We start from the raw sequence: 25,276 nt of genomic DNA on the forward strand, positions 1-25,276 counted from the left end.
GCTTGTTCTGTAGAGGACGTGGGAGCTGGAGTCTTGCATGCCTGGACTGAATGCTAAGTTTAGGAAAAATGTAGTTCAACCTGTGGTAATGGCTGAGTTGAAGAGGGCTGAATAGAAGTATGAAATTGATAGAAAGGAACTTTTTGGCAGGCCTCAAATCAGTGCAAAGGCAGTCTTAATATGACAGTTTTGAGGCAGGACTATAGGATATACGTTTGAGCTTCCCAATATTTAGTTGACTTTCTGTGCGGTATTTCAGAGTGAAAGTGTTTCTCTTTAATGATCAGCCGATTTAAAAGTTTAATTGGTCATGAAGCTGTGAAACAAAAGGCACAAATGCACTTAACATTACAAATGAAGGCCATGGATAATACTTTATGGGTTATTTCATAATGGCATCTGGACCTGTGTATGATTTATTTCCAGTCTTGTATTTTGTTTAGCTGTTTGTGTTGATTATCATCTAGTGATTACCATGTTGCAACAGTAAATGCTTGCGTGGTAATTATAGTCTTTATAAAGTCGGGAAAACTCCAGCATGCTTAATAAGATAATAATAGCTTATTCACAAACCTATTGATGATTTGAATTATATGAGCAGAAACCTTGTATGCAAACAGTATATAGCTCTGTAACTAACTTGAAAGCAAATAGATTTTCCTTGAAGAAATTCAGAAATAATCTTGAAAATTTGTAGTATTCAGACTAGACTTTTATCAGACTTTATAGCATTGCACATCAGTGACTTTTTCTTCTCCAGAAAAGCAAATATTCATCATGCTTTACTTAGAAAGATGTAATTAAATTTTCAAATGCCAGTTCCCCAATAACCGAGTTTGGAAAAAGCTATCCCTACTGAGTACAGGCTAGGAGGAAAGATGTCTTTTCCATGAACTGCAAATAAATTTGAAACATCTTTATTATAAATGAATTCTTGATTTAACTAGTGCTTTGAGAAAACCAGTCCTCTCAAAAAGCTCCCCAAGTCAGTACCTTGTCTCTGCCAAGTTTGTTATGTTGGGTAGTAGATAATCAGCCAGGTTTTGAAGACTAATCACTCTCCAGTGATAACAGGAGAGGTTTAGATTCAGTTGCAGTGCTCAAGTATCTTGCTGATGCTCGATGTCCCACAATGAAGAGTGTTGTCTAGTGGTGCAGAGGACTACTAGTTTGCATGGCAAAGTCGTCTAACGTGAAACAGCCCCACCTTTCATTCTGAAATGTGCTATGTGATGCTCACAAATTCTCCCACTTATTTGTTGTAGGCTTGTCAGAGAACTTGAACAAGCAGTGTAAAGGCCTGGCTATTAACAGCTTAGTGTAATCAGAACTCAAACTGCACATTGTTTTGCAGCACAACATTTTGGTACAAATGCCTATTATAATCATTGAGACCAAGGGTTGTGCTGAATAATGGATAGACCATGTAATTACACTGCTCTTGCCTTTCTGCATATATTTCAGCAATTTGTACCAGGATTATTGAATGCTTTGAAACTTTTTGATTTTGTAGGGTGCAGGAAGATGTGAAGGATGGGAAATCGATCTAAGGAACAACCTCACTGATCCAGGAAATATCTCAGAGTACATCAATGACTTTTATGAGAATATCAGCGATCTGAGTCCAGGTTGTGTCCGGTCTTTCAGTCTTAATGTCACTCATTCCAATTTGGTGGAACTGTAAGTGTAGCAGGTCACTCTGTCTTGACATAACTTTTAATGCAATGTTACTGACAAATAAAATTCAGTCTTGATTATTTTTTGAAACCCAATCTTTAAAAAAGTACTTGAATGAACACTTGAATATCAAGTAATATTCATAACATTCAAGGCTATGGGTGTAGTGCAGTAAAGCCGGAACATGCATTGTGGTTTACTTTTGGAAGTGCAGACTTGGTGGGCTGAAGGGTCTCTTGTATATTGTTTGATTTTTTAAGAAGTGGTGGAGTCTCTAAGTGAAACAGTTGAGTAGGAATATAGCTAAAGCTCTCTGCATTCATTTCATAACAACACTGCTTCTAGTCTTTGGTTGAGTTTTGCCAGCGGAGCACATCTGGCAATTTACACTAGGTGGTAATTTTCAGTTTGGATAAGGGTGAAAGACAAGCAATATCTGCTCCCATTCTGAAGTTTAGCCTCTCAGCACCTTCTGTTTATTTTTATGACTGCTCAAATCCTCTGGGTGAGGAAGCATTATTTTCCTCACTTTAATTGTCACAAAATAAACAATATCATTCTTATCGTTAGCTTTCCAATATAATTTGAAAATGTATTTTCATATTTAATCTCACCTATTCTTTCACACACTGTTTCATCTGTTTTTTTTTATTGGCAATTTTCATTGCAGGATGAAGCTTTTAAATGCCAAATATGATTACCTGAATCCAGGTACCAGGAAGCAGATTTATAAATGGGTTGAAGATATTTACACAAAAACACCAGGACCTGGAATGGACATCTGGAAACCCAAACCTCATGAGAGAAAATCAAAAAATCCAGATGAAAGTAACAACCCAGAAAAAGGTAACCAATCTGGAATTATGAATGTTTTGATGTTAAACCTGCCAAATGCCTCTCTGAGGAACTCCCCTTTCTCACTGCTGACCCTGTTGCTTTCGTTGTTTCATCATCTCTCACCAACTATCTGTGCATCTCACTCCAGAATATTGTGAAGAATGCTTTTCCCATCTATGGACTTCTTGTGAATGATTGCATTGACAAGTCGCCTTTAGGAAATTGTGGTTCAGGAGTGGTGACTTCTTGCACTTTGATGGAGCCTCCTCCCTGGCAATGTCTTTTTTTCACTTGCCCTGGCGAGGTGGGAGCATTGGCATTGTGGCACTTCGAAACAGCCTACACCTTGACGTTTTTCCTTCTTGAAGCATCTTCCCTTGTTTGGTGCCTCTTAAATTTCTTTCAAAATCATCGTTTTAAAGCTCCTTCCCAAGCACAATCAAGAATTTCTTACTGAAATGTCTTCAATGATTTCTCCTTCAGCCTTTGTACCAAACCATTCTTCATCCTCTGATTTCAAATTCCATTCCAACGCATAACTCTCCCTTTCTCTTGTAGTCACTCATCTCTATCCTCCCTATTTCTCTCCCACCATGTAAACTCTGTAACCAATGTTAATGGCCACTCACTTCACCTTACGTCTTATGTGACCCTATTGTAGCAATCAATTGTAAGATTTTAGGATTCGCTTTAACTTTAGTTGTAAGATCCAAGTCATATGTAAACAAAGATCAACATTTGAGGGCTTTCAAAATTATATTTGTCCTGATTAGTTGCACAACCCATTGCAGGTACAAGTGTGTTTTCACAGGAGTCACAGAATCTGTCAGGTTTATTAAAACCAACACAAGTAAAATAAATCTTAATAAAAATAATGATTTTCAGTTGATCCACTTCAGGGCATCAGCCTGTGAGATTGATTGATTGATTAGGCCCTCATTTTTTTGTTTACTTCTGATGACTGAAGTTCTCTTTCTGTCTTCAGTCTTCTTTTCTGTGTACCAACCCACTAAAAATCACTACTTATTAACCCTTGCTAGCCATGACTGCCTGTGCCTAATGAGACACTTTGGAATCTAATTGGCTTTCAATACATAGATGTTACATGATTAATCTCAGATTGGCTAGACAGTGTAAGTTTGATTCCTAATTGGTTTCCTTAAAAGTGATGGTCACATAATGATATTTCCACCTCTTACCTCCTGTGTTATTCTTGTGATGTAAATCACATCCCTTTCTGACAACCTATCCCTCTGATCTTATTAACTGCATATATCTTTACCGAGATAATGTGAAACCAAAAGACAATGTGTGCATCGCTTTCAAGTGTGCAGCGTTACCTCCAAATGATTAATATCATCCCAAGTAAAAAATCTGAGTTTTCTCAGAAAACTATCAACATCTTTTAGTTAAAAGAATTGTTCATGACTCCACAAACACTGTTGATGCCTCAAACAAATAAGATCTCAAAATAACAATAGAAAATAATATATATATATATATATATATCTGTAACATAGTTTAAGTTTCAAAATTGGGTCATTCAAAAGTAAAGTGGCATCCTTAGGGAAAAACATTTCACTTCAATACATTTTCACATTTGTTAGCCTAATTTATATGTTAATTTCCACTATAAAACCATAAACGGGTGACTTTTCTTCAGACCCTGCTATATATATTTTCTTCTTTTCATGAAATGTTTTACCACTAACTACAATTGAACAATGCAATTTAATTCCTCACTTGCTTTGTCAAGTCAAAATTACTGATAAACCTAAATCCTGGACATTGATTGGTAGTTTCTCACAATTTCCATGTACAGGTCATTCTGATGTTCCATACATTTCATTAACGCAAATTTGCTGTAACACGATTGACGAACTTTCTAAAGTTTCTAAAGTGCAAACTTTTAAAACATATGTTGACTGCAATGCAATTACATCGCCTACATTTTAAGCGCTGTTTCTAAAGTGCAATTTTTCTCTAATGCAGCGTTGCACAAGAACACAACCGTTGCATGATAGAAGAATTACCTGTATCAGTCTGCAACCATATCTCCTGCCACATTCCGATCCTACTTCATTCAGTATCTGTCCTCAGAAAGGCAACATTTAGATTCACACTTTCAAAATCCTGGTTGATTAGTCTTTGCTCCTCATTGTGCCACAATGTTTACATAGACGCTAATTTGCTAAACCGTACCTCTCCATCCACCTTTCATGCCCTCGTCATCAATGATACAAATCCTCCTTCTCATCCTTGCTGTTACTCCTGGGACAGTCTTTATTCCTTAACTCACAGGCCAGAAAGGATTTTCTGAACTTCTAGTCCAATCATGTGTCATAGAATCATGGAGTCCTACAGCACAGAGACAGACAATTTGGCCTGAACTGGTCCATGCCAATCAAAATGTCCATCCACACTAACCCCATTTCCCTCCACATGGCCCATATCCTTCTTATCCTTTCCTATCCATGTATTTGTCCAAATGTCTCTATATGTTGTTAATGTACCTGCCTCAACCACTTACGCTGGCAGCTCATTCCACATGTGTACCACCCGATGTGTAAAAACGTTGCCTTTGTTCTTTCCCCTCTGACCTTAAACTAAGGCCTTCTAGCCCTCGATTCCCCAAACCTGCAAAAAGACTGAGTGCATTGACTCTAAACCATGCCTCTCATGATCTGATATATTTCTATAAAGTCCTTCCTTAGTCTCCTATGCTCTAAAGAAAAAAGTCCTAGTTTGTTCAACCTCTCCCTATAACTCAGACCATTGAGTCCAGGCAACATCCTTGTAAATTTCTTCTGCACTCTTTCCAGTTTAATAACATCCTTCTTATAGCAAGGTGACTAAACCTGAACACAATACTTCAAGTGTAGCCTCACCAACATCCTGTATAACTGCAACATAATTTCTCAATTTCTATAGTCAATACCCTGACTGATGAAGGCTATCTGATGTGCCATTAGATCTGGCCGGGCTATTTAAAATGCTGGTATTTCTCTCATCAGGATCACTTTGGAATGCAAAGGCACTGCAAACCACCTTGTTAAAAAAACCTCTCTCCTCCATCTTGTACATAAAGAGCTGATGGATTTGTTTATCAGTAAGAATAAGACTATTTCATCAGCTGCTTCTGACACTTTTCCCCCTTCCGGTAACTGATCTGACCAAACTATTTACAATGTTCCTGTCTTCCTTAACCTCAGTTCTTTCCCTAGCTACTCTATCCTCATGCTCTCTCTAAATTTATTTTAGACATAACACTGATATTTCCATGCTCTTGTTTCTAACAAATTACCGAATACCTAATTTCCACTGCTGGGCCCAACACGGCCCCCTGATTTTGTGAATAGTTTCTCTCTCTTCAGGTCTTCTCTAATTCTCCTGTCATCGCTGCTCACATCAAAACAAAACAACACTTTATGAAACCATTCATGCAAACTACTGTATATCTCCAGCCCTCTTTTCCTCTTAGGAGAGGTCCTTGAATGTGTTATCACCTCCCAAATCAGTTCCATCTTTCTTCAAATTCAGGTTTGAATCCCTCCAATCAGATTTCTACCGACATAGCAGTGTCAATGTAGTCCTTACCAAAATCACTAATGAGATCTATGTGACTGTTATAAAGGTTATAAAGAGTTCACATCCTGTCCTTTTTGACCTCTCTGCAGCCTCTCACATGGTTGACTGAACCAAAATCCTCCGTTGTTGTGTGAGACTACAATCAAATGGTTCTATTTTTATAAATCTACTCATAGCTAGAGTATTACTTCCAATGACTGCTCAAATCATTGCCCCGAGAATCCCCCATAGATATATCCTTGGTTTACTTCTCATCTACATACCACCTGCCTGTAGTATCATCTGAAAACACATACTATTCACATCAAAATTGATGATATTTAGCCCTATTCACCACATCTTTTTTGATTCTTCGAAGTAGCTAAATCATCAGACTGCCTATTTGACATGTCTTACTGAATGAGATGGAATTTCCACCAAGACTGAGGCCATTTTCATCATCCAAACTGTTATCTAACTATTGAATCCGTCCCATGGTCCCTGGTAATTGCCTGACCTTAAATTAGATATTTGTAATCTTGGTGGCACATCTGGTCAGTCAGTGAGTTCCTAACATTCTCAACTCCACCACCTTAATGCATTCACTGCTGAAATCCACATTCCTGTCTTTGTTAGCCTTTAGTTTTGACCATCCCAATGAATTCCTGACTAGACTCTCATAAAGTCATCCAAAATGCTCTTCTCTACATCTTAACTCGTATGAAATCACAATCACCGTACTTATGCCTGTGCTTGCTGACCTGCATTAGGACCAAGCCAAACATCACAAAATTCTCAACCTTGTTTTCAAATCACTCTAAACTCTCCTATCCCTAGCACTCTAATCTTCTTCAGGCCCACAACCTCCTGAAACATCTGTGCACCTTTAATTCTGGGCTGAGTATTCCTGACTTTAAGGGGAGGTGATGGCTTAGTGATATTATTGCTGGCCTGTTATTTCAGAGACCCAGATCATGTTATGGGGACATGGGTTCAAATCCCACCATCACAAATGGTGGAACTTGAATCCAACAAAAATCTGGAGTTAAGAGTCTAATGATGACCATGAATTGATTGTTGGAAAAATCTATCTGGTTCACTATTGTCCTTCAGGGAAGTAAACTGCTGTCCATACTTGGTCTGGCCTACATGTGACTCCAGACCCTCAGCAATGTGGTTGACTCTTAATTGCCCTCTGGACACTCAAAGCTGGCCTGACCAGCGCCATCCTCATTCCATTAATACATTTTCATTGCGACACTCTTTGAAACCTTTTTTTCCTGACTAAACCTTTTTAATGGAACACCTCCCTTTTTTGGCTCAATGTTGTATTTTATAACGTTGCAATGAGAGTTTTTGGAGTATTGTTATTAAATTAGCACTGCTTTATACATATAAGTAATTGCTATGAACTGGATCAATGATGTAGAAAATGTTCATGCACAATATTCTTCTTTCCAACATGTGTATCATTTACTATTGCCTCTAAACATCATACTCTGCATATCACAATTAAAATATCATTGAGATTTTGGAAAAGATTTGTTGCTCAGGTTGTGGATCAGGTTCTTCAATTGAACAAATAGAAAAGAGAGAAAAAAATATAATTTCCACTGTCCTTGTTCATCTTGATGGTCTGGTTTGTCCCCAAATATTAGTCCAGTGAACAATCAATTACAACTGAGCACATAATGTGTGAATTCAAACAATTCTCTACCTGACTGAGCAAGGACAGAACAATTTGATTCCAGCCACAAGACAAAGTAAAATTATTCCAGACCACAATGAGCAATTGGAATAAGATAACATTATATATATCTTTGATGAAATTCACATCTCTCAAGAAGCTTTAATCTATCATCATAACTAATAAAAGCAGTAATTATAATCTTTGCACAAACGCAATCATGCGAATAATAATTCTTGCAGCCTTACAGATGTTATCACCATTCCTTTTATTTGGTTCTTTCTGTACACTGTCCTTTATTTGTTCACTCTTTCCAGTGACTGGCGAGTTTCAAATTCTACCTGTGTTTCCACCAATGATCTCAACAAGTGGCCCACACAGCTCCATGGAATCCTTAAGTACCAGTTTGGCTTAGTTGCTAGCACTTTTACTTACAGCAAAGACTTAAGCACATTGACTGCTCAGCACAAGTCATATGCGAAAAAAAAACTCTCTTGACAATACTTAGAGAAAATATTTTTAAAAATAGGATGCCCTGATCAGTATTTCTGCTGCAAACAAAAATGCCCAGAATAATTTCCTATGTACAAATGAACTGCCACAGTTGTCTGATGAAATTGTGAGAGTTGTCAGGTCCCACAGATTTGCAGAAATGGAGTCAAGACACAGTCTGATCCAAGGATGAAGTGAGTTTATGGAGCAAGCAATAAATGGACTAAGGTCAATAAACCTCATTTATTCAGTCTTTCACGATGTTTCTATAAATCCTTACATCAGTACTTAAAATGAGAACCAACTATTGTAATTGTTCTCATTGCAACTCCGACCTTCCTCTTTTCAGGATTTTCTCTCCAGCTGTTGTTTTCAGATTTAACATTTGCCCTCTTGTTCACCAGAGAAAAAATATAAGAAAGTAACAAATATGAGCAGAAGTAGATCAGTCGGTCCCTCAAACCTGCTCCACTATTGTGGAAGACAAAGGCTTATCTGTCCTCAAACCTCAAATCCACTTTCAAGCCAACTGCTTAAAGCCCTCAAACCATTGATATTTTGAAAAATCTATCTACCTCTTCTTTAAGTACTTTCAACTATATAGCCTCCACAACTCTCTGTAGTAAGGAGTACCAGGCATTCACCATTCACCACACTAATTCTGCAGTCCTGCCACATCCAGTCATGAATGATGGTGGATAATTAAGCAACTCACTGGAGGAGAAGATTCTACAGGTACCCCCATTTTCAATAGTGAAAGAGCACAGTGCATTAGTGCAAAAGATAAGGCTGAAGTTTTCCCAGCAAATCTTAAGCCAGAAGTACTTGGTCTCAGTGTCAGCATCCTCTAGTGGTCCCCCAGCCTCATAGATACCAATCTTCAGCTAATTCAATTCACTCCATGTAATATCAAAAAATAGTTGGAGGCACTGGATGGTGAAAAGACTATGGACTGTAACAGCATTCCAGCAATAGTACTGAAGATTTGTGCTCCAGAATTTGCCGTTCCCCTAGCCAAGCTCCTCCAGTACAGTCACAACACTGGTATCTTTCCAACAATGTGGAAAAAGCACAACAATTTCAATCTGGTCAATCACCACCACAAAAGTCTATCCTAGATCTTCAGTAAAATGATTGAAGATGTCATCAACAATACCAGCAAGCAGTGCCTGTCTCAGCAATAACCTGCTCAGTGACACCCAGTTTAGGCTCCACTAGGATCACTCACCTTCTGACGTCATGGCAATCTTGGTTCAAACATGGACAAAAGAGCTGAATTCTAGAGATAAGGGGAGAGTGACAGCCATTGACAACAAGGTCACATTAGATGAGGCATGAAGGAGCCCCAGCAAAACTGGAATCAATGAGTATTAGGGGAGTACTAGGGGCAAACTCTTCAATGGTTGGACTCATACCTGGCACATCAGAAGATGGTTGTGGTCATTGGAGGTCAGTCATCTCAGCTCCAGGATATCACTGTAGGAGTTCCTTAGGGTAGTGTCCTCAGCCCAAGCATCTTCAGTTGCTTCATCAACGACCTTCCTTCCATCACAAATTCAGAAATGACGATGCACAATCATTGGTGAACAATGTTCTGCACTATTTACATCTCCTCAGATACTGAAGGAAACCATGTTCAAATGCAACAGATCTGGACAATATCCGGGCTTGGACTGATAAGTGGCAAGTAACATTTGCAGCACATAAATGCCAAGCTATGATCACCAATAAGAGACAATTTAACCACCGCCCCTTGACATTCAATGGTGTAGCCTTCATGAATCCAACACAAGTAACATTTCTGAGGTTAACATTGACTAATAGGTCTTTGGACTCGACCCATAAATACAATGGCTACAAGATCAGGTCAGAGGCTAGGAATACAGAAATGGGTAAGCCAGCTCCTTATTCCCCAAAGCTTGTCCATCATCTACAAGGCACAAGAGAGAAAGTGAGGATTGTAGATGTTGGAGGGTCAGAGTCGAGAAGTGTGGCACTGGAAAAGCACAGCAGGCCAGGCAGCATCCGAGGAGCAGAAGAGTCAATGTTTCCAGCATAAGCCCTTCATGAGGAATTCCAGCTTTTCCAGTGCCACACTTTTTAACTCTCCAAGGGACAAATCAGGAATGTGGTGGAATATTCCCCATTTGCCTAGATGAGTGCAGCTCCAACCACACTCAAGAAGCTTGACACCATCAAGAACCAAGCAGCCCACCCAGCTGGCACCACAAGCATCCATTCCCTCTGCCACCAATGCTTAGTAACAACAGTGTATACGATCTACAAGATGCACTACAAAAATTCCCCAAAAAACCTTTGACAGCACCTTCCGAACCCAAGACAACTTTCATCTAATAGGGCAAGAGCAGCAGATACATGGGAACACCACCACCTTCAAGTTCCCCTTCAAGCCACTCACCATCCTGACTCAGAAATACATTGCCGTTCCTTCATTGCCGCTGGGTCAAGATTCTGACATTTCCTGCCTAAGGGCATTGTGGGTATACTGACTGCACACTCCAGATGGGGTACTGGGCTAATGGTCGGATACTTGGTAGTGTGGAAGAGCAGAGGGATCTTGGTGTCCATGTACACAGATCTCTGAAAGTTGCCACCCAGGTAAATAGTGCAGTGAAGAAGGCTTATGGCGTACTGGCTTTTATTGGTAGAGGAATTGAGTTCTGGAGTCCTGAGGTCATGCTGCAGTTGTATAAGACTCTGGTGCGGCCGCATCTGGAATATTGTGTGCAGTTTTGGTTGCCATACTATAGGAAGGATGTGGAGGCACTGGAACGGGTGCAGAGGAAGTTTACCAGGATGTTGCCTGGTATGGTAGGAAGATCCTATGAGGAAAGGCTGAGGCACTTGGGGTTGTTTTCATTGGAGAAAAGAAGGTTTAGGGGTGACTTGATAGAGGTGTACAAGATGATTAGGGGGTTAGATAGGGTTGACAGTGAGAACCTTTTTCCACGTATGGAGTCAGCTATTACAAGGGGGCATAGCTTTAAATTAAGGCGGGGTAGATATAGGACTGATGTTAGGGGTAGGTTCTTCACTCAGCGAGTCGTAAGTTCATGGAATGCCCTGCCAGTAGCAGTGGTGGACTCTCCCTCTTTATGGGTATTTAAGCGGGCATTGGATAGGTATATGGAGGATAGTGGGTTAGTGTAGGTTAGGTGGGCTTTGATCGGCGCAACATCGAGGGCCGAAGGGCCTGTACTGCGCTGTATTCTTCTATGTTCTATGTTCTATGTTCTACAGTGGTTCAAGAAGGCAGCTCAACTTCTCACGAACAATTAGGGGCAGGTGATTAATGCCAAACCAGCCACCGACACCCACATCCCATGAATGAATTATTAAAAAATATTTCTAATAGTGACCATTACTAAGACTAGTTTAATATTTCAGAACTATTCACAGAGCTTTAATTGCACTCTAAATGTGAACTGAAGTCCTCAGAGTATCGGCCTTTGCCTTTGGATGACTCACCCAGTGACTTTACACAACACCACAGTCTCCCCCGATGCTCTGTCTTAAAAGTTGTTTTTCACATCACCAAATAAAATCCTATACTCGAGGCAGGCTGCTCTCTGCCTGATGAGAAAGTGTCATGAATGTATCGATAAGCCAAAATCCTGATTCCATCTGTTGATGCAGTTGGAATTATTTACACTGTCTCTGTATTTTTCCCCTCAGGGAAAGGGAAAGGCAAAAAAAATTGGATCACCCTTAATGTTCTTAACATACTTGGCCGTTTCATTGTGCAAGCACCGACTTCTACTCTCAAGAGTATTGCAATGGGTAAAAATAATACGGTAAGACTCTGATATGATTAATTTTAAGAGCTCTTCAATATGCCTGTACTTTTCAGAGTCTGCATTTCACCTCTGTCATTTTTTGATACCAGTTCTACTGTTTTGACTCACTGAGCACCTTCTACTTGATTCCACCGAACAACCCCATATCCTTTACTAATCTGATGCCAAATAGTTCATTCGTTTCAGAATTTTTTAACATCTCTGCTTCTTGATTTTCTTCAATCTCCTGCATTTTATGATTATGATTTGTAAATATTGTGATTTGTAAACAATGTATATGTTCAAGTTTGGTAATAATCAGCATTAGAAAGGTTTTGTGCAGGACAAAAGCAAAGAATTGAATTATAATTAACCGAAGACCATGGGCTATGATTTCCTGAGGGACTGTGGCAATGACGCCAGTGTGGTCCTGTTTTTTATATTAAGAAGGAGCTCCACATTTCTGGTAGGAGAATCTGATCATTGATGCTACAGTTAGGGGGGAAATACCTTCAATCCAACTGTGTCCTCATCGTGCAGGATAATCAGAGGAAGGTAAACAATGTCTCCTTTTACATGGCAGTAGTTGCTGTATTCTGGGATTTAAATGTCTAGGAGCGCAGGCAAACACATTGACAGCTCCCTTGGAAGAGTAAGTATGTAAGGTAAGAGTGAAAGGTCAGGTGTCAAGTGGGAAAGGTAGTTGGGCACAAGCTGGGATTGATGTCAGATAAGTGTTGAATGTTTAGGATAGATTGGAGATTGTTATGCAGTGTGGTGGCCAGATGAGGTTGGTGTTGATTCTGGCAAAGGAGAGAGTGGAAATGGACAAGGGCATTAAAACATGTTGAGTTCTGGGGCAGAGAAGTGTTTTGAGTCTTGGGAGGGTGGGCGGTGGGAGAGGGTGGGTAATAGGTCCCAGGTTTGTCAGGTCCTTGGTGGCAAGGCACAGTTTTGGTTCCACCAATGGCAGAAGGAATGTTGTGTGCTGGGAGGTAGACTGAGAGTGTCACCTCCTTGTGGGAAGGTGATAGGAGGTGAGATGTGAGAATGTCAGGTCTAGGAGAGTAGGGAGTGGTATCAGTTCCTGGGGATAGGGACATGTCAAGTCCAGCAGCAGCATGGACAGGGCAGAAAATCAGAAATTGATTAAAGAAAAACTCAGCAGGTTTGGCAACATCCGTGGACAAAATCAGAATTAGCATTTCGGGTTGAGGGGCACTTCCTCAGAGCACCAAAACATAAACTCTGATTTTTCTTCACGGATGCAGCGAGACCTGCTGAGTTTTTCTAGCAAGTATTGTTTTGCATCTGCATTTCTTTCAGATTTTATTTTTCAAGGAAAAGATGTTGGCTCAGGATCTGGAGGGTGTAAGGAGCCAGGGCTGTGTCATTGGAGGCTGAAGGGTGAGATGGAGTCAGTTTAATAACTACCCAGGAGTAGTTTAATATTTCACAGGTGGTTACTGAAGTAACTGCAGCAGAGTTCTCCACTTTAAAAGGCTATTTTTGGAGGCTTTCAGGCACAAGTGACTGGCAAATGGGAATCCTCTATTGATTAAATAGGTCAATGGGCTGAAAAATGGCAGCTGGAGTTCAATCTGGATAAATCACAGGTATTCTTGTTTGGTACAACAAGCAAGGGTAAGGCCTTGGGTAATGTAGAACAAAGGGGCCGAGGGGTTCGGATACATTATTCTTTGAAGGTTGCATCGCATATAGATAGGGCAGTTAAAAAGTCGTTTGGCACGCTTGCCTTCATTGCTCAGTCCTTTTGAGTATAGGAGCTGGGAAGTCATGTTGAGGTTGTGTAGGACATTAGTGAGGCCTCTTCAGGAATACTGTGTCCAGTTCTGGTCACCGAGTTATAGAAAGGATATTATTAATCTGGAGAGGGTTCAGAAGAAATTTATCAGGATGTTGCCGGGTATAGAAGGTTTGAGTTATAAAGAAAGGCTGGACTGCCTGGGAATTTTTCACTGGAGCGTAGGAGGTTGAGAGGCGACCTTATTGAAGTTTATAAAATAATGAGAAGTACCGATGGAGTTAATGACAGTTGAAATTTTCCTAGGATGGGGGATTTCAAGTCTAGGGGCCACATTTTTAATGTGAGAGGGCAGTGATTTAAAAAAAGACATGAGCGGCAATTTTTTTACACAGGGGTTGTTCGCATGTGGAATGAACTTCCTGAGGAAGTGGTTGAAGTGGGTACAGTTACAACATTTAAAATACATTTGGCTAAGTACACGAATAGAAAAGATTTGGAGGGAAATGAGCCAGGAGCAGGCAGGTGAGACTAGTTTATTTTGGAGTTATGTTCGGCATGGTTTGGTTGGACTGAAAGGTTTGTTTCCGTACAGTATGACTCTATGTCCCAGACAATATCCTTGGACTTTGCTACATCAAGGTTTCTGCAGGGGCCCAACATGTAAGTCCATCTATAGAAACGATTGTTTGACCATCAGAAAATTCCATGTTAGGGAAGGGACAATCAAAGAATGATTATTCTACAATCAGACTTAAATACTTGTTCTAAATCTGAGGGGAAGAGAAAAGAGCAAAGAAAAATGGCAGGGGTTCTTTGGGAAAATGGATTGATAAGAGAAAAATAAGACAGGTAGGAGGAAAAGTGGAGCTGAGTGAGAAGGATAAAAAGAGAAAAGTGAAAGGACAGAAGAGGAACACAAACATGGCAAGAGACAATGGTGGATTTCTGAGACAACGGGTGATTTATCATTGTTATTTTTGATTCCCTGTAGACCGGCAGCAATTTTCCTACTAGTTTTGGGTAGTAGATAAATTAATTGCTGCCAAAGAAGGATTCAAAAGAGTTGCTTTATTAACAGTGGGATCAAACATAATGACAAGAGACATGTAGTAACTGATAGACTGCATTGTGGCACAATTATGATTGTCTAATTTACTGCTTTTCATTTTAATGTGATGCATCAACTATTAAAGTTTGTTGTATGTAAGCCATTAATTTGTGTTAAATTCCTAATCCTAATGATAAGGAAATATATTTTAATCTTTCAAAATCTCCTTTCCCAGTTTTCTTTCACTTGTTGACTATATTAAATGACTTGTCTGCCTGTACATCCATAATAAAGAAGTAAGTTTGACTTATGTTCCATTACCTGTATGAACTGTTCACTTGAGATTGTTTGGACTCATACCCATGGGAGAAATATGAAAATGTTTAAACAGCTCCCAAGAGTCAATGATAAGGAGTCCATCATTCTGAACTTATGATTTCCAGTCGGAAAATAAAAGACTGAAGTAGATCAATGTTTGGTCACTTTGTCTTATCATGGAAAAGATTTTTCATATTACAACATGACTGTAAACCCCATTCTGTTTGAATGAGTTGCAGTATCAATTTTGCCTCATATATTTTAAATGTGACTATTTGCAGGTATGCCAGCTCTTCAAGACTTCCTCTGACCTTTTGGACAAGCTGTTTGATCTCACACCTGTGCAAGCTCGCATATTCTTAAAAGGACTTTATAACTGTATTGATGTTGACACCAAGAATGAAACCGTAATCGCCAAGTAAGGTTATCAACATTTTTTAAAAAATTACAGCTTTTTAACAAAATCTTAACAATGTGTATTCCACCTGGATACTTATAAAGATACAGATTTCACATTTTTTAAAAAGAATCACATTTTGTTTCTTGACTTCTGCTTTCGAGTGTACATGGTAGTTATAGTTCTCTCAGAAATACTTCAACACCATATGTATACATGTTTTCTCCATGGTTGCATTGTTTTTTAAAATTTTCCTCATTCTCAAGAATGGAATTGCTGTTACTTTTACAAGAGAACAATGTTCCCAGCAATGCAAACATTTCAGTAAAGGTTACAAATTAGCAAGTTATCAGGGTTTTTGGTATTCTATTTATTTAGTTCCTTCCCATCCTGGTCAATCACTGAGAAGACTCACAGAAGACTGAAGACCTTTGTCTTAACAACAGACAGAAGTTTATTAAAGAATAGAAGAAATGAGAAACAAAAAAAATCTAATACCAAAGACAATGAGCAAGATCTAAAACACACAGCTTCAATTTTTTGCCAATACTATCCATTATAGAAACTCAAGCCGACACAAAGTACACCCCATAGCTCAGATCTTCAGTATTCTCCTGAACTGACAGCTTTGTGGCCAAGAACTATGATGGCAATTCAATGAGTCTTTTTCAAGTCTGTTGACATTAATATCTCCACAAGCATCCTCAGTTTTAATAGGATCCAAATTTCTAATCAAATTCACCTTATTGGAAGCTTCATATCGGCTGACATATTCCCTTTGATGCCCTGATTCTTTTTACTAGGAGAGGAACTAAATTCACTCCTGCACTTAACTCTCATGTCTTTGAAACTGAACTGAAAACTTGATTCTGAACTGAACTTAGTTTAAAAATGTTTTCACTATAGGATCTTTGGCACTGAAAACAAAGCCATACATATGCTTTCTACGTGTTGTAACTCAAACTGTACAGACAGTTGATTTACAGTCTGTTGTTTCTGACAAATACTGGATTAGGTCACAGTTTTTGAAGGATCAGCTGATCTTGATTTCTCTCCAAAAGAAATTCCTTCACAAAAGTAACCACTACCTATATGTCACTATTTTGAAATCCGATCTCCAAAAATAACATAAAACCATGAGACCATAAGATGTTGAATCAGAAGTAAGCCATTTGGCCCATCAAGTCTAATACACCATTGAATAAGATCAGGGATTGTCTAGGAATCATCAATTCCATTTCCTGCTTTATCCCAAGAACCTTGGCTCCTTTAATATTTAAAAATCTATCTACCTCAGTCTTGAATAGACTGAATGACTCAACCTCAACAACCCTCTGGGATGAGGACTCTAGAAAAAATGATTTCCTCCACACTGCTGTCTTAATTCTCCATTCCTTTTCAAATAAAGAAAAATATTTCATTTGGCTACTGGTTCTACTTGCTAAAATTGGATGCTAGCTTTTTGGGAATCATACATGAGGACATCCAAGTCCCTCTGTGTTAGAACTTTCTGCATTCTTTCACCATTTGAATAATTATCAATTCTTCTATTCTTTCTGCTAATGTGCATAACCTCACATTAAATTTGATTTGCCAAGTTTTTGCCCATGTATATAACCTGTGTGAATCCCTCTATAGAGTCCTTATGTCATCCTCACTATTTATCATCCCATCTATTTGTGTGCCATTTGCAAATTTGGCAATAGTACATACAGTTTCCAAGTCACTAATATGCACTAGAAATAGTTGAGGCACCACTGTTGATCCATGTGTCATTCCATGAGCTGTATTACATAATATTATTACCTATTTCTATGTATATATATATTAATTCATGCATATTTCATCACAAAAGTCATGCATCCAGTGTAAACTAATTTGGGTTTGCATTTTAAACAGTTACTATGTGTACAGTAAAATTTATATCATATTCTCATGATGCGCTTTCCATAACATATTTTTGCATCAAATGTCAGTCACCAGCCTGGGCAGATATGCATTGGAACTTTATTGGCTTCTGCAACAATTCGTGATTGCCCAGCCAGATTAGGATTACTTCCTGCCATGGAACTTCAAAGAATTCTGAGTGCAATTATGCTCAGAGTGTAAATGCAATCTGTGTCAAATAGAATGTGATAGAGCCATTTCAAACAATGACAATTTCAGGAACTTATGTCATGCAAATTTGACAGATATTACATTCCTGTAATTCTTAAGGTTGATGCCTTTACCATCTAGAAGGAGAAGGACAGCAGATGCATGGGAAATCACTGCAAGTTCCCTTCCAAGCCACACACTATTCTGTCTTGTTCCTTCAACGGAAGAAGGTTCACTGAACTCAAAACATAATCTTGTTTCACTCTCCATAGATACAGCCAGATCTGCTGAGTTTCTCCCTTAATTTCATTTTTGCTTCAGATTTCCAGCATATGCAGTTCTTTGTTTTATTTTAGTGAAGTGAGAAAAAAGGTTTTCACACATTGGTAGTTAGCAAATGGAATTCATTACTTTTGGAAATATGAGGGAGACAGATATAATTGAAGAATTCAAGAGAACATTGAATAATTGTGTAATGGAAAACAATATACAGTGAAAGCAGGAAATTGATATTCAGTAATGATGATCGTTTAATGAGCCAGCGCAAACTGGGCTGAATGGCCTCCTTCTATGCCATAACATTTCTGTGATTCTGTGAAAATCCAAAATCATCGTGAATCTAACTCTGATTCTTCTTTTCTCAATTTTATCTGTAGCCTTGGTCAGTTAGTATGTTTTTACCCAACAAAACAACTGAAATCACTGAGTATGAAAGCTATAAAAGCTTTGCAGGACAAACTGCGCAACTGCACCAGGAATACAAAGAAGGTAAGTATATGAAGTGCGATACCTCAAGTGTCTCATGACCAGTAGTGCATTGCTTCAATAATTTGTTCAGACTGGTTGCGTTCATCTTTTATGTACGTCTTTCTTCTTTTGAAAACCATTGCCATTTAAAATTACTGCCAAGAGAACTCAAGGCATATATTCTACTCAATTATTTAACACTGTCATGTTTCTGCAGATCTATCGAGCACTAGTAGAGGTTATTGGTGTCAACATTTCAAGTGCTGAAAATCTAAAAGACCTGGGAGATGCTGCAATTGGACTTAAAATCAGTCAATTGTCCAAACTCAAGAAAGAGGTTGTTGTAGGTGCTATTGAAGAACTGAAGAATGTCAGAGGCTGGTCCAAAGGCCAAGCGAAGGTCTTTGTCAAAAAGTATATGGAAGCTGAAAATGTAAGTAGCAATTATTCAATGCATGTCAAACAAAAAGCTCTGCAATCATGCTCCTCGTTTGAAACAATGGCTATGTTCTGAGAAAAGCAATCTTGAAACTTTGGATAATAATCTTGTTTCAAGAGTTCAAATCTCACTACAGCAAATGGGAAATTTAAAATTCAATTGCTAATAAAATCTAAAATAGAAATCTAGAAGTGACCATTAAATAACTGAATTGTTATAACACTTTATATAGTTCACAATTATCCATTAGGGCTGGAAATCTGCTGTTCTCAACCAATTTGATCTCTCTTTGGCTGAAGATCTCATAGCAATGTGGCTGACTCTGAAATGGCCGACCAAGCAATTCGACTATATTCAAGGATAGAGTTTACCCTTACTTTCTTAGAGATCTAACTAGAGGTGGGCAAAAACGTGTGAGCTTTGCGAGTGTTGCTGCACGAAAGGTTTATTGCATTGCCAGTGGTGTCAATAATGCCTTTTATCATACGTAAAAGGTGTTATGCAACTCATCAAAGAACAGCAGAAGTGTTTTGCCCGTGTCCTGTCACGAACCATTCCTCCTTACGAAGGAACAGTGCTCCAAATTCAAATAAACCTGTTGGACTATAACCTAGTGTTGTTTATTATTTAACCCTGTCCAACACTGGCACCTCCACATCATGGCGCTCTTCCATCAACATCACAATAAAGAAATTATCTGATCATTTTCACATAGCTGTGTACAAATTTGCTGCTGCATCTCTTCATAACAGTGACTATACTTCAAATAAAGCATCTCTCTAGCTGTAAAGTACCTTGGGATTTCCTGAGATCATAGAATGTGCTGTGCAATTGCAGGTCTTACTTCTTTCAGTTATCAAAAGCATTTGAAAATAACCAGGTTAGATATTTAACTGAATAAATCACACAAGCTTTTTTTTCAAAGTAGATTGGCCTTTCTTTCAAGCCTTTCAAACAGCCAACTGCAACTCCTGAGATTGGCATTAAGTCACAGAAAACAAAGGAAGTATAGCATATATGATGCATTTCATGTCCTCGGGGTATCACAAAGCATTTCATCTGCACAGGTGGATAAAGTTCAGAGAGTGCGCTTAGATATTTGAACAGAACAAAACATTTTACCAAATTATTCATGAGATATTCAGAGGCAGATAGATAGATGTGTTTGCAATAATAACATGCAAAGAAATTAGGGACTTGATAGAAAGAAATATCTGAAAAAAGCATTGCAGTTTTCTGAATCTGCAGAATCATTTACTCAGGTAATTTCATCTTAAATTCTAATTACTGAATATTTCAACCATTCCAACCAAACAGGCCATCTTCTAATGTTTAAAGTGCACTGGCTCTAAGCTGTATGTTTGAAACAATATTTACCTCGTTATCTCCTGCAGGTCACAGCCGAAAAATTGAAAAAACTGGGTTATCTTACTTTTGGTTTTGGTGCCAAGACATTCAAAAAGTTCAAAGGCCAGGAGCTTCTAGATGCTTTTACCGTTAAGGAGGTGTCAGAATCTGTAAATTTCATGTTGCCAGTACAGAAGAATCTTATCGTGGAAAGGGCAAGTTTTTACATTTGTCTTATTATTGAAGTAATGCATTTCTTAGAGGAGTTTGAATCATGAGGTCAGTGATTGTGCTTGGTATCCAAACTGCTGATATAATGCGAGTTAAACAAAAATAAATTAAATTGAACTTGCCTTTTTGATTGAAAACCATAAAATAATTATGTTATGTAAAGCCATGTTTTCCCATTATCAGCTTGCTATGAAATTTGGAATAAATATTTAGCACAAGAAAGAAATCTTCATGCAAGATAAGAAATCTTCCTCTCAATTTTTCAACCTCTCAATTTCCAAAACGAACCTTCAGCACAGAAGAAACTGATTTGATCCATTATGTCTCTGTCAACTCATTTTTCATATTCCCAAAAATAATCCCATTGCTGCTTTGATCATAAGGTGATCAGAATCCATGCATTCATTTGGCAGTGTTTGCAGAATCTTTAAATAGTTTTTTTTAAGGTAGAGGGAGATAGTTTCTTGATTATGAAGGGGATGAAAGATTATTGAAGAAATCCAGGAATGTCAAGTTGAGATTACAATCAGATCAATCATGATCTACTTGACCAGGTTGAAAGGACTGAGTGGTCTCCTCTTGTTCTTTGTCTGTATGTTCATGTGCTTGTAACTTTTTCTGAGAACATCAAGTGTTTTCTACCTCTACTACTCCATGCAACTAATTTCTTCTATTCTCCAGCAAAGATCAGTGCAAACATTTCCTGATATAGCTCCTCAATTTTAGTGACAATTTGAAAGTTATTTAACTTGCTGACCAAGTAGAAATAGTGAGTCACTATAAACTCCAAGAAAACCAACTATAATTTTAAAAACCTTAATTCAATCAAGGAAGGTTCCTTTCAGAAGGCTTTTGATAAAGCCCCATATTAGAGATGAGCATGTAAGATTAAAGTACATGGGGTGGGGTTGCTTACTGACATGGATTGAGAACTGGTTGGCAGACAGAAAACAAACATGGTAAAAACAATGACTGCAGATGCTGAAAACCAAATACTGGATTAGTGGTGCTGGAAGAGCACAGCAGTTCAGGCAGCATCCAACGAGCAGCGAAATCGACGTTTCGGGCAACCGATTTCGCTGCTCGTTGGATGCTGCCTGAACTGCTGTGCTCTTCCAGCACCACTAATCCAGTAGACAGAAAACAAAGCCATGGCTCAGTGCTTGGACTCCAGCTAATCACAGTATATATTAATAGTTTCAACGTGGGAACTAAGTGTTTTATCTCCAAGTTTGCAGATGACACAAAACTAGTTGGAAGGATGAACTGTGTGAAGGATGCAGAGTACTTCAATGTGACTTGGAAAATTGAGCAATTACATGTCAGATGAGCTGCATTGTAGATAAATGTAAGATGAAGCAAATTATTATCTGAGTAGCTATAAACTGGAAAAGGGGAGTGTAACAAGACATGAGTGTCCTTGTGCATCTTTCACTGCATGTAAGCAAGCAAATGCAGCAGGCAGTGAAGTGGTCATATGGTATGTTGGCCATCTTAGCAAGAGGAATCAAATGCAGGAGCAGGGATATCTTTGTGCAATTGTACAGAGCCTTGGTGAGACCACATCTGGAGCACTGAGTGCAGTTTTTGTCTCCTTATCTCAAAAAGGATGTTCTAAGGGAGTGCAATAAACTGGAATGCAAAGACTGATATATAAGCAGGAAGTTGATTGGATTAGACTATATTCTCTGGAATTTAGAAGAATGAGGGGATCTCATAGAAATCTATAATACGTGACCAGGAGAAGACAGGATAAATGCAAGAAGGCAAAATACTGCAGATGTTGGAAATTTGACAAATACATAAAGACTGACTAGGTCAGGCAGTATCTGCGGAAAGAGAAAAACAGCTAACATTTTAAGTCCAGTTTGACTGTTCTGAAGTGTCATGCTGGTCTCGCAACATTAGTTTTGTTTCTTTCTCCACAAATGCTGCCAGGTCTGCTGAGTTTCTCCAAGCATTTGTTGTGCTTGCTTGAAATGCAGGAAGGATATCCTCAATGACTACGGAATCCAGAGCCAGGGGCTCAGTTTAAGATTATGGGATGGGCCACATGGCACTGAGGTGAGGAGAAATGTTTTCATCTTGAGAGTGATGACCTGTGAAATTCTCTGCAGCAGAAAATAGTTGAGACTAAAAAAAATTAATGCTTTCAAGAAGCGGTTTGAGGTAATTCTGAGGAATAAAGGCATGCAAGAGTATGGGGAGGATGCAGGAGCAAGATCCACAATTTGATGATCAGATTGAATGGCGGAGCTGACTCAAAGGCATGAATGGTCTATTCCTACTCTTAGTTTGAATGTTTCTTTGTTGATCTCCATTTCTGTTCCAATATAAACAACCTTCTATCTCAATTTCTAATCATTGTTGTTTCTAATTGTTGCCATCCTGACAGAGTAACTTCATTGTTTTAATTGTCCTTCCAATGACTGGGCACCGAAAAGTGACTTAAAATTCAACTTTGAAATTAGTTATATTTGTACAATTGAGTCATGACATTGTTTCCTCTGTTCTCTGCACCCCTCAAATTCTCTGAGCCCCTTTATGACTTAGTTTAGTCATGCATTTTCAATAAATCATATGTTGGAATTTTTATGTTTCCTTGTTCACTTTATTGCTTTGAGCATTTTGCTATTGCATTGGTGAGAACTGTGTTGTTGCCTCTTTGATGGCAAGGCCAGCCACTGATTGTTCCACTCAGGCAATTGACAGGCTAATGGTGGGCCTTCTCTGAGAATCAAGGACCCCCACCCTGCCAAGAGTTACCAGTCAGAGGCTTGCACCTTTATTGAACAGCAGTGCCATCTGGGAGGTGAACAACATCCCTGCATCCCAGATCATGGTTGACTGTTGATGGTTGGTGGGGACATGAAAAGAATTGGCTGAACACACAAGCAAAAGACTTGCAGTGATCCACCACTTCCTAATGATGGGTTCCTCAAGTAGGTATGGATTGTCTCTGAAGGAGGGGCTGTTTTTCCCTTTCATATTGCAATGGGGTTTAGTCTTCATGTTTGGTGCATGGCAACTCCCCATTTGCTGCTGGGTTAAGACCAGTGGTAGTGGAATGGGGCCCTTAAATGGGTATTATTTAATCCCTCAATTTGCAGCAATCTGAAAAGGCTGTCCACTGACCTTACTGTCACAGACTTAGTCGGGACCATGTGTGGGTTCCTACTCACCACCTAATTAAATATGGCAAATCCATTAAACTCTTGGAAGGGAGTAGCACTGGAATCTGCCCATTATGTCCATGATTCCTTGCAACAATGCCAAACCAGGGCTTCTTGTTGAGCTATTGTTTAAGGTGAGAAGCTGTATGGATATGTGGTTGCACAGTTCTTCATTGTAAATGTGATCCTTATTCATAGAAACGTTAACTGATAGAATTTGCTTTAACTGCACAGATCTTGGAGTCAGTGGAAATTGATTCAGCTCTAGAATTACTTCCAGAGACACTGGTGTCAGAAATTCCAGTAAAGAAACTACTAAAGGCTGGCAACTTTAGTAATTTAGACTTCGTAAGCAAGAACAGACCTTGGAATAAGGGTCAGGTAAGACCATGCACCACAAGAACGACCAGATTGAGCAAATGGAATAACCAAACAGGGATAACAGAGCAAATTTTCTCATCAACATCTGTGCCAAATCTCAAGTTCAAAGATCGCTTAAACTGACCAAAACTCAACTTCAAAGTTTTTTTATTTGTTTCCTTATTTACCCATTACACAAGCCTTAATAGTGGATAAAGTCAGAAGTCACATGATACCAGGTTATAGTTTGTACATATTTGAAATCACAAACTTTCAGAGTGCTGCTCTTTCATCAGGCCACTTCACCAACAGCAGTATCTCCACATCATGGCCACCAGAGTAGTGAGCCCGGAAAATACCAATTAGTCATTCTACTGATCGTTTTAAACATGATTAGTAATTCCTTTTGGTCTGATTAAAAAGTTTTTTTTTTGTTTATGTTTGCCATTTCCAGATTAGCATCCCATCCACCACTTTCAATGTTCTCTCTCTTCACCATTGACACCATAATGACAGTGGCAGCAATGTCAACCAGCCCTGAGATACCAGCCCCAACACATCAAGTCTTCTTTGATAACTTCTTCCAAACCCATGACATGTACTGCTCTGAAGGACAAGGGCAGGTGGTATGTAGGAGAACCATCACCTGCAAATTCATTTCCCAGTCACACCCAATCCTAACTTGGAGCTATATTGTTACATTATTGCTGGGTCAAATTCATGGAATTCCCTTCCTAACAGCACTGTGGATTTCTCCACATTCCAATGACTGCAGCATTTCAAGTAGCCTAGCTAGCAATGTCAACATATCACGAACATATCTTTAAAAGTGTAAAATTGTTGCACTTATGGATTTGGATGGTGCCCAGAGGATGTCTCGTTATGATCTATTACATATAGTTATTTTAAAGGGCAGTTTGTCAGTAAGCTTAATTCTGCACTGAAAATATTTCCCTGTCATTCTCCCCTTTCTGAAGAAAACATGTTTTCTTTTCAATTTTCTAGTCTGTTGTTGCCATTGATCGTGTTAAAGACCAACTCAACGATGTTAAAAATATCAGGTCAGTCAAAGGTTTTTCCACTTGACTTTGACGGTTATTATTTTGAAGAATTTGTTGAGGAAATCACAGATTGTTAGGGCGTAGAGCACTCAGTAATTTATTCTTATTTCACAGCATTTGTACAAATGCTTGAAATAAGGCAGAATCCATCCATGCTTAATGAAGAATAATGAATTGAAATATTTATGTGCTGCATCTTGTCAGGAACATATTGAAACATACGATATAAAAAT

At 38.8% G+C, this 25,276-nt stretch overlaps 1 protein-coding gene across 3 annotated transcripts in view; it reads left to right on the forward strand.

Moving 5' to 3' along the window:
• Positions 1–25,276, forward strand: part of LOC140494119 (otoancorin-like) — a 207,668-nt gene that overhangs the window by 126,528 nt on the left and 55,864 nt on the right. For all 3 annotated transcript variants that reach the window (XM_072593124.1, XM_072593127.1, XM_072593125.1), the window contains exons 4-12: positions 1,514–1,680; positions 2,348–2,523; positions 11,957–12,075; positions 15,473–15,609; positions 18,342–18,453; positions 18,650–18,865; positions 20,266–20,433; positions 23,857–24,003; positions 24,988–25,043. In XM_072593124.1, the coding sequence (XP_072449225.1) occupies positions 1,514–1,680; positions 2,348–2,523; positions 11,957–12,075; positions 15,473–15,609; positions 18,342–18,453; positions 18,650–18,865; positions 20,266–20,433; positions 23,857–24,003; positions 24,988–25,043 (1,298 nt within the window). The remainder of the gene's footprint in view (positions 1–1,513; positions 1,681–2,347; positions 2,524–11,956; positions 12,076–15,472; positions 15,610–18,341; positions 18,454–18,649; positions 18,866–20,265; positions 20,434–23,856; positions 24,004–24,987; positions 25,044–25,276) is intronic.

This window comes from Chiloscyllium punctatum, chromosome 23, assembly GCF_047496795.1.
Source record: "Chiloscyllium punctatum isolate Juve2018m chromosome 23, sChiPun1.3, whole genome shotgun sequence".
Lineage (NCBI taxonomy): Eukaryota > Metazoa > Chordata > Chondrichthyes > Orectolobiformes > Hemiscylliidae > Chiloscyllium > Chiloscyllium punctatum.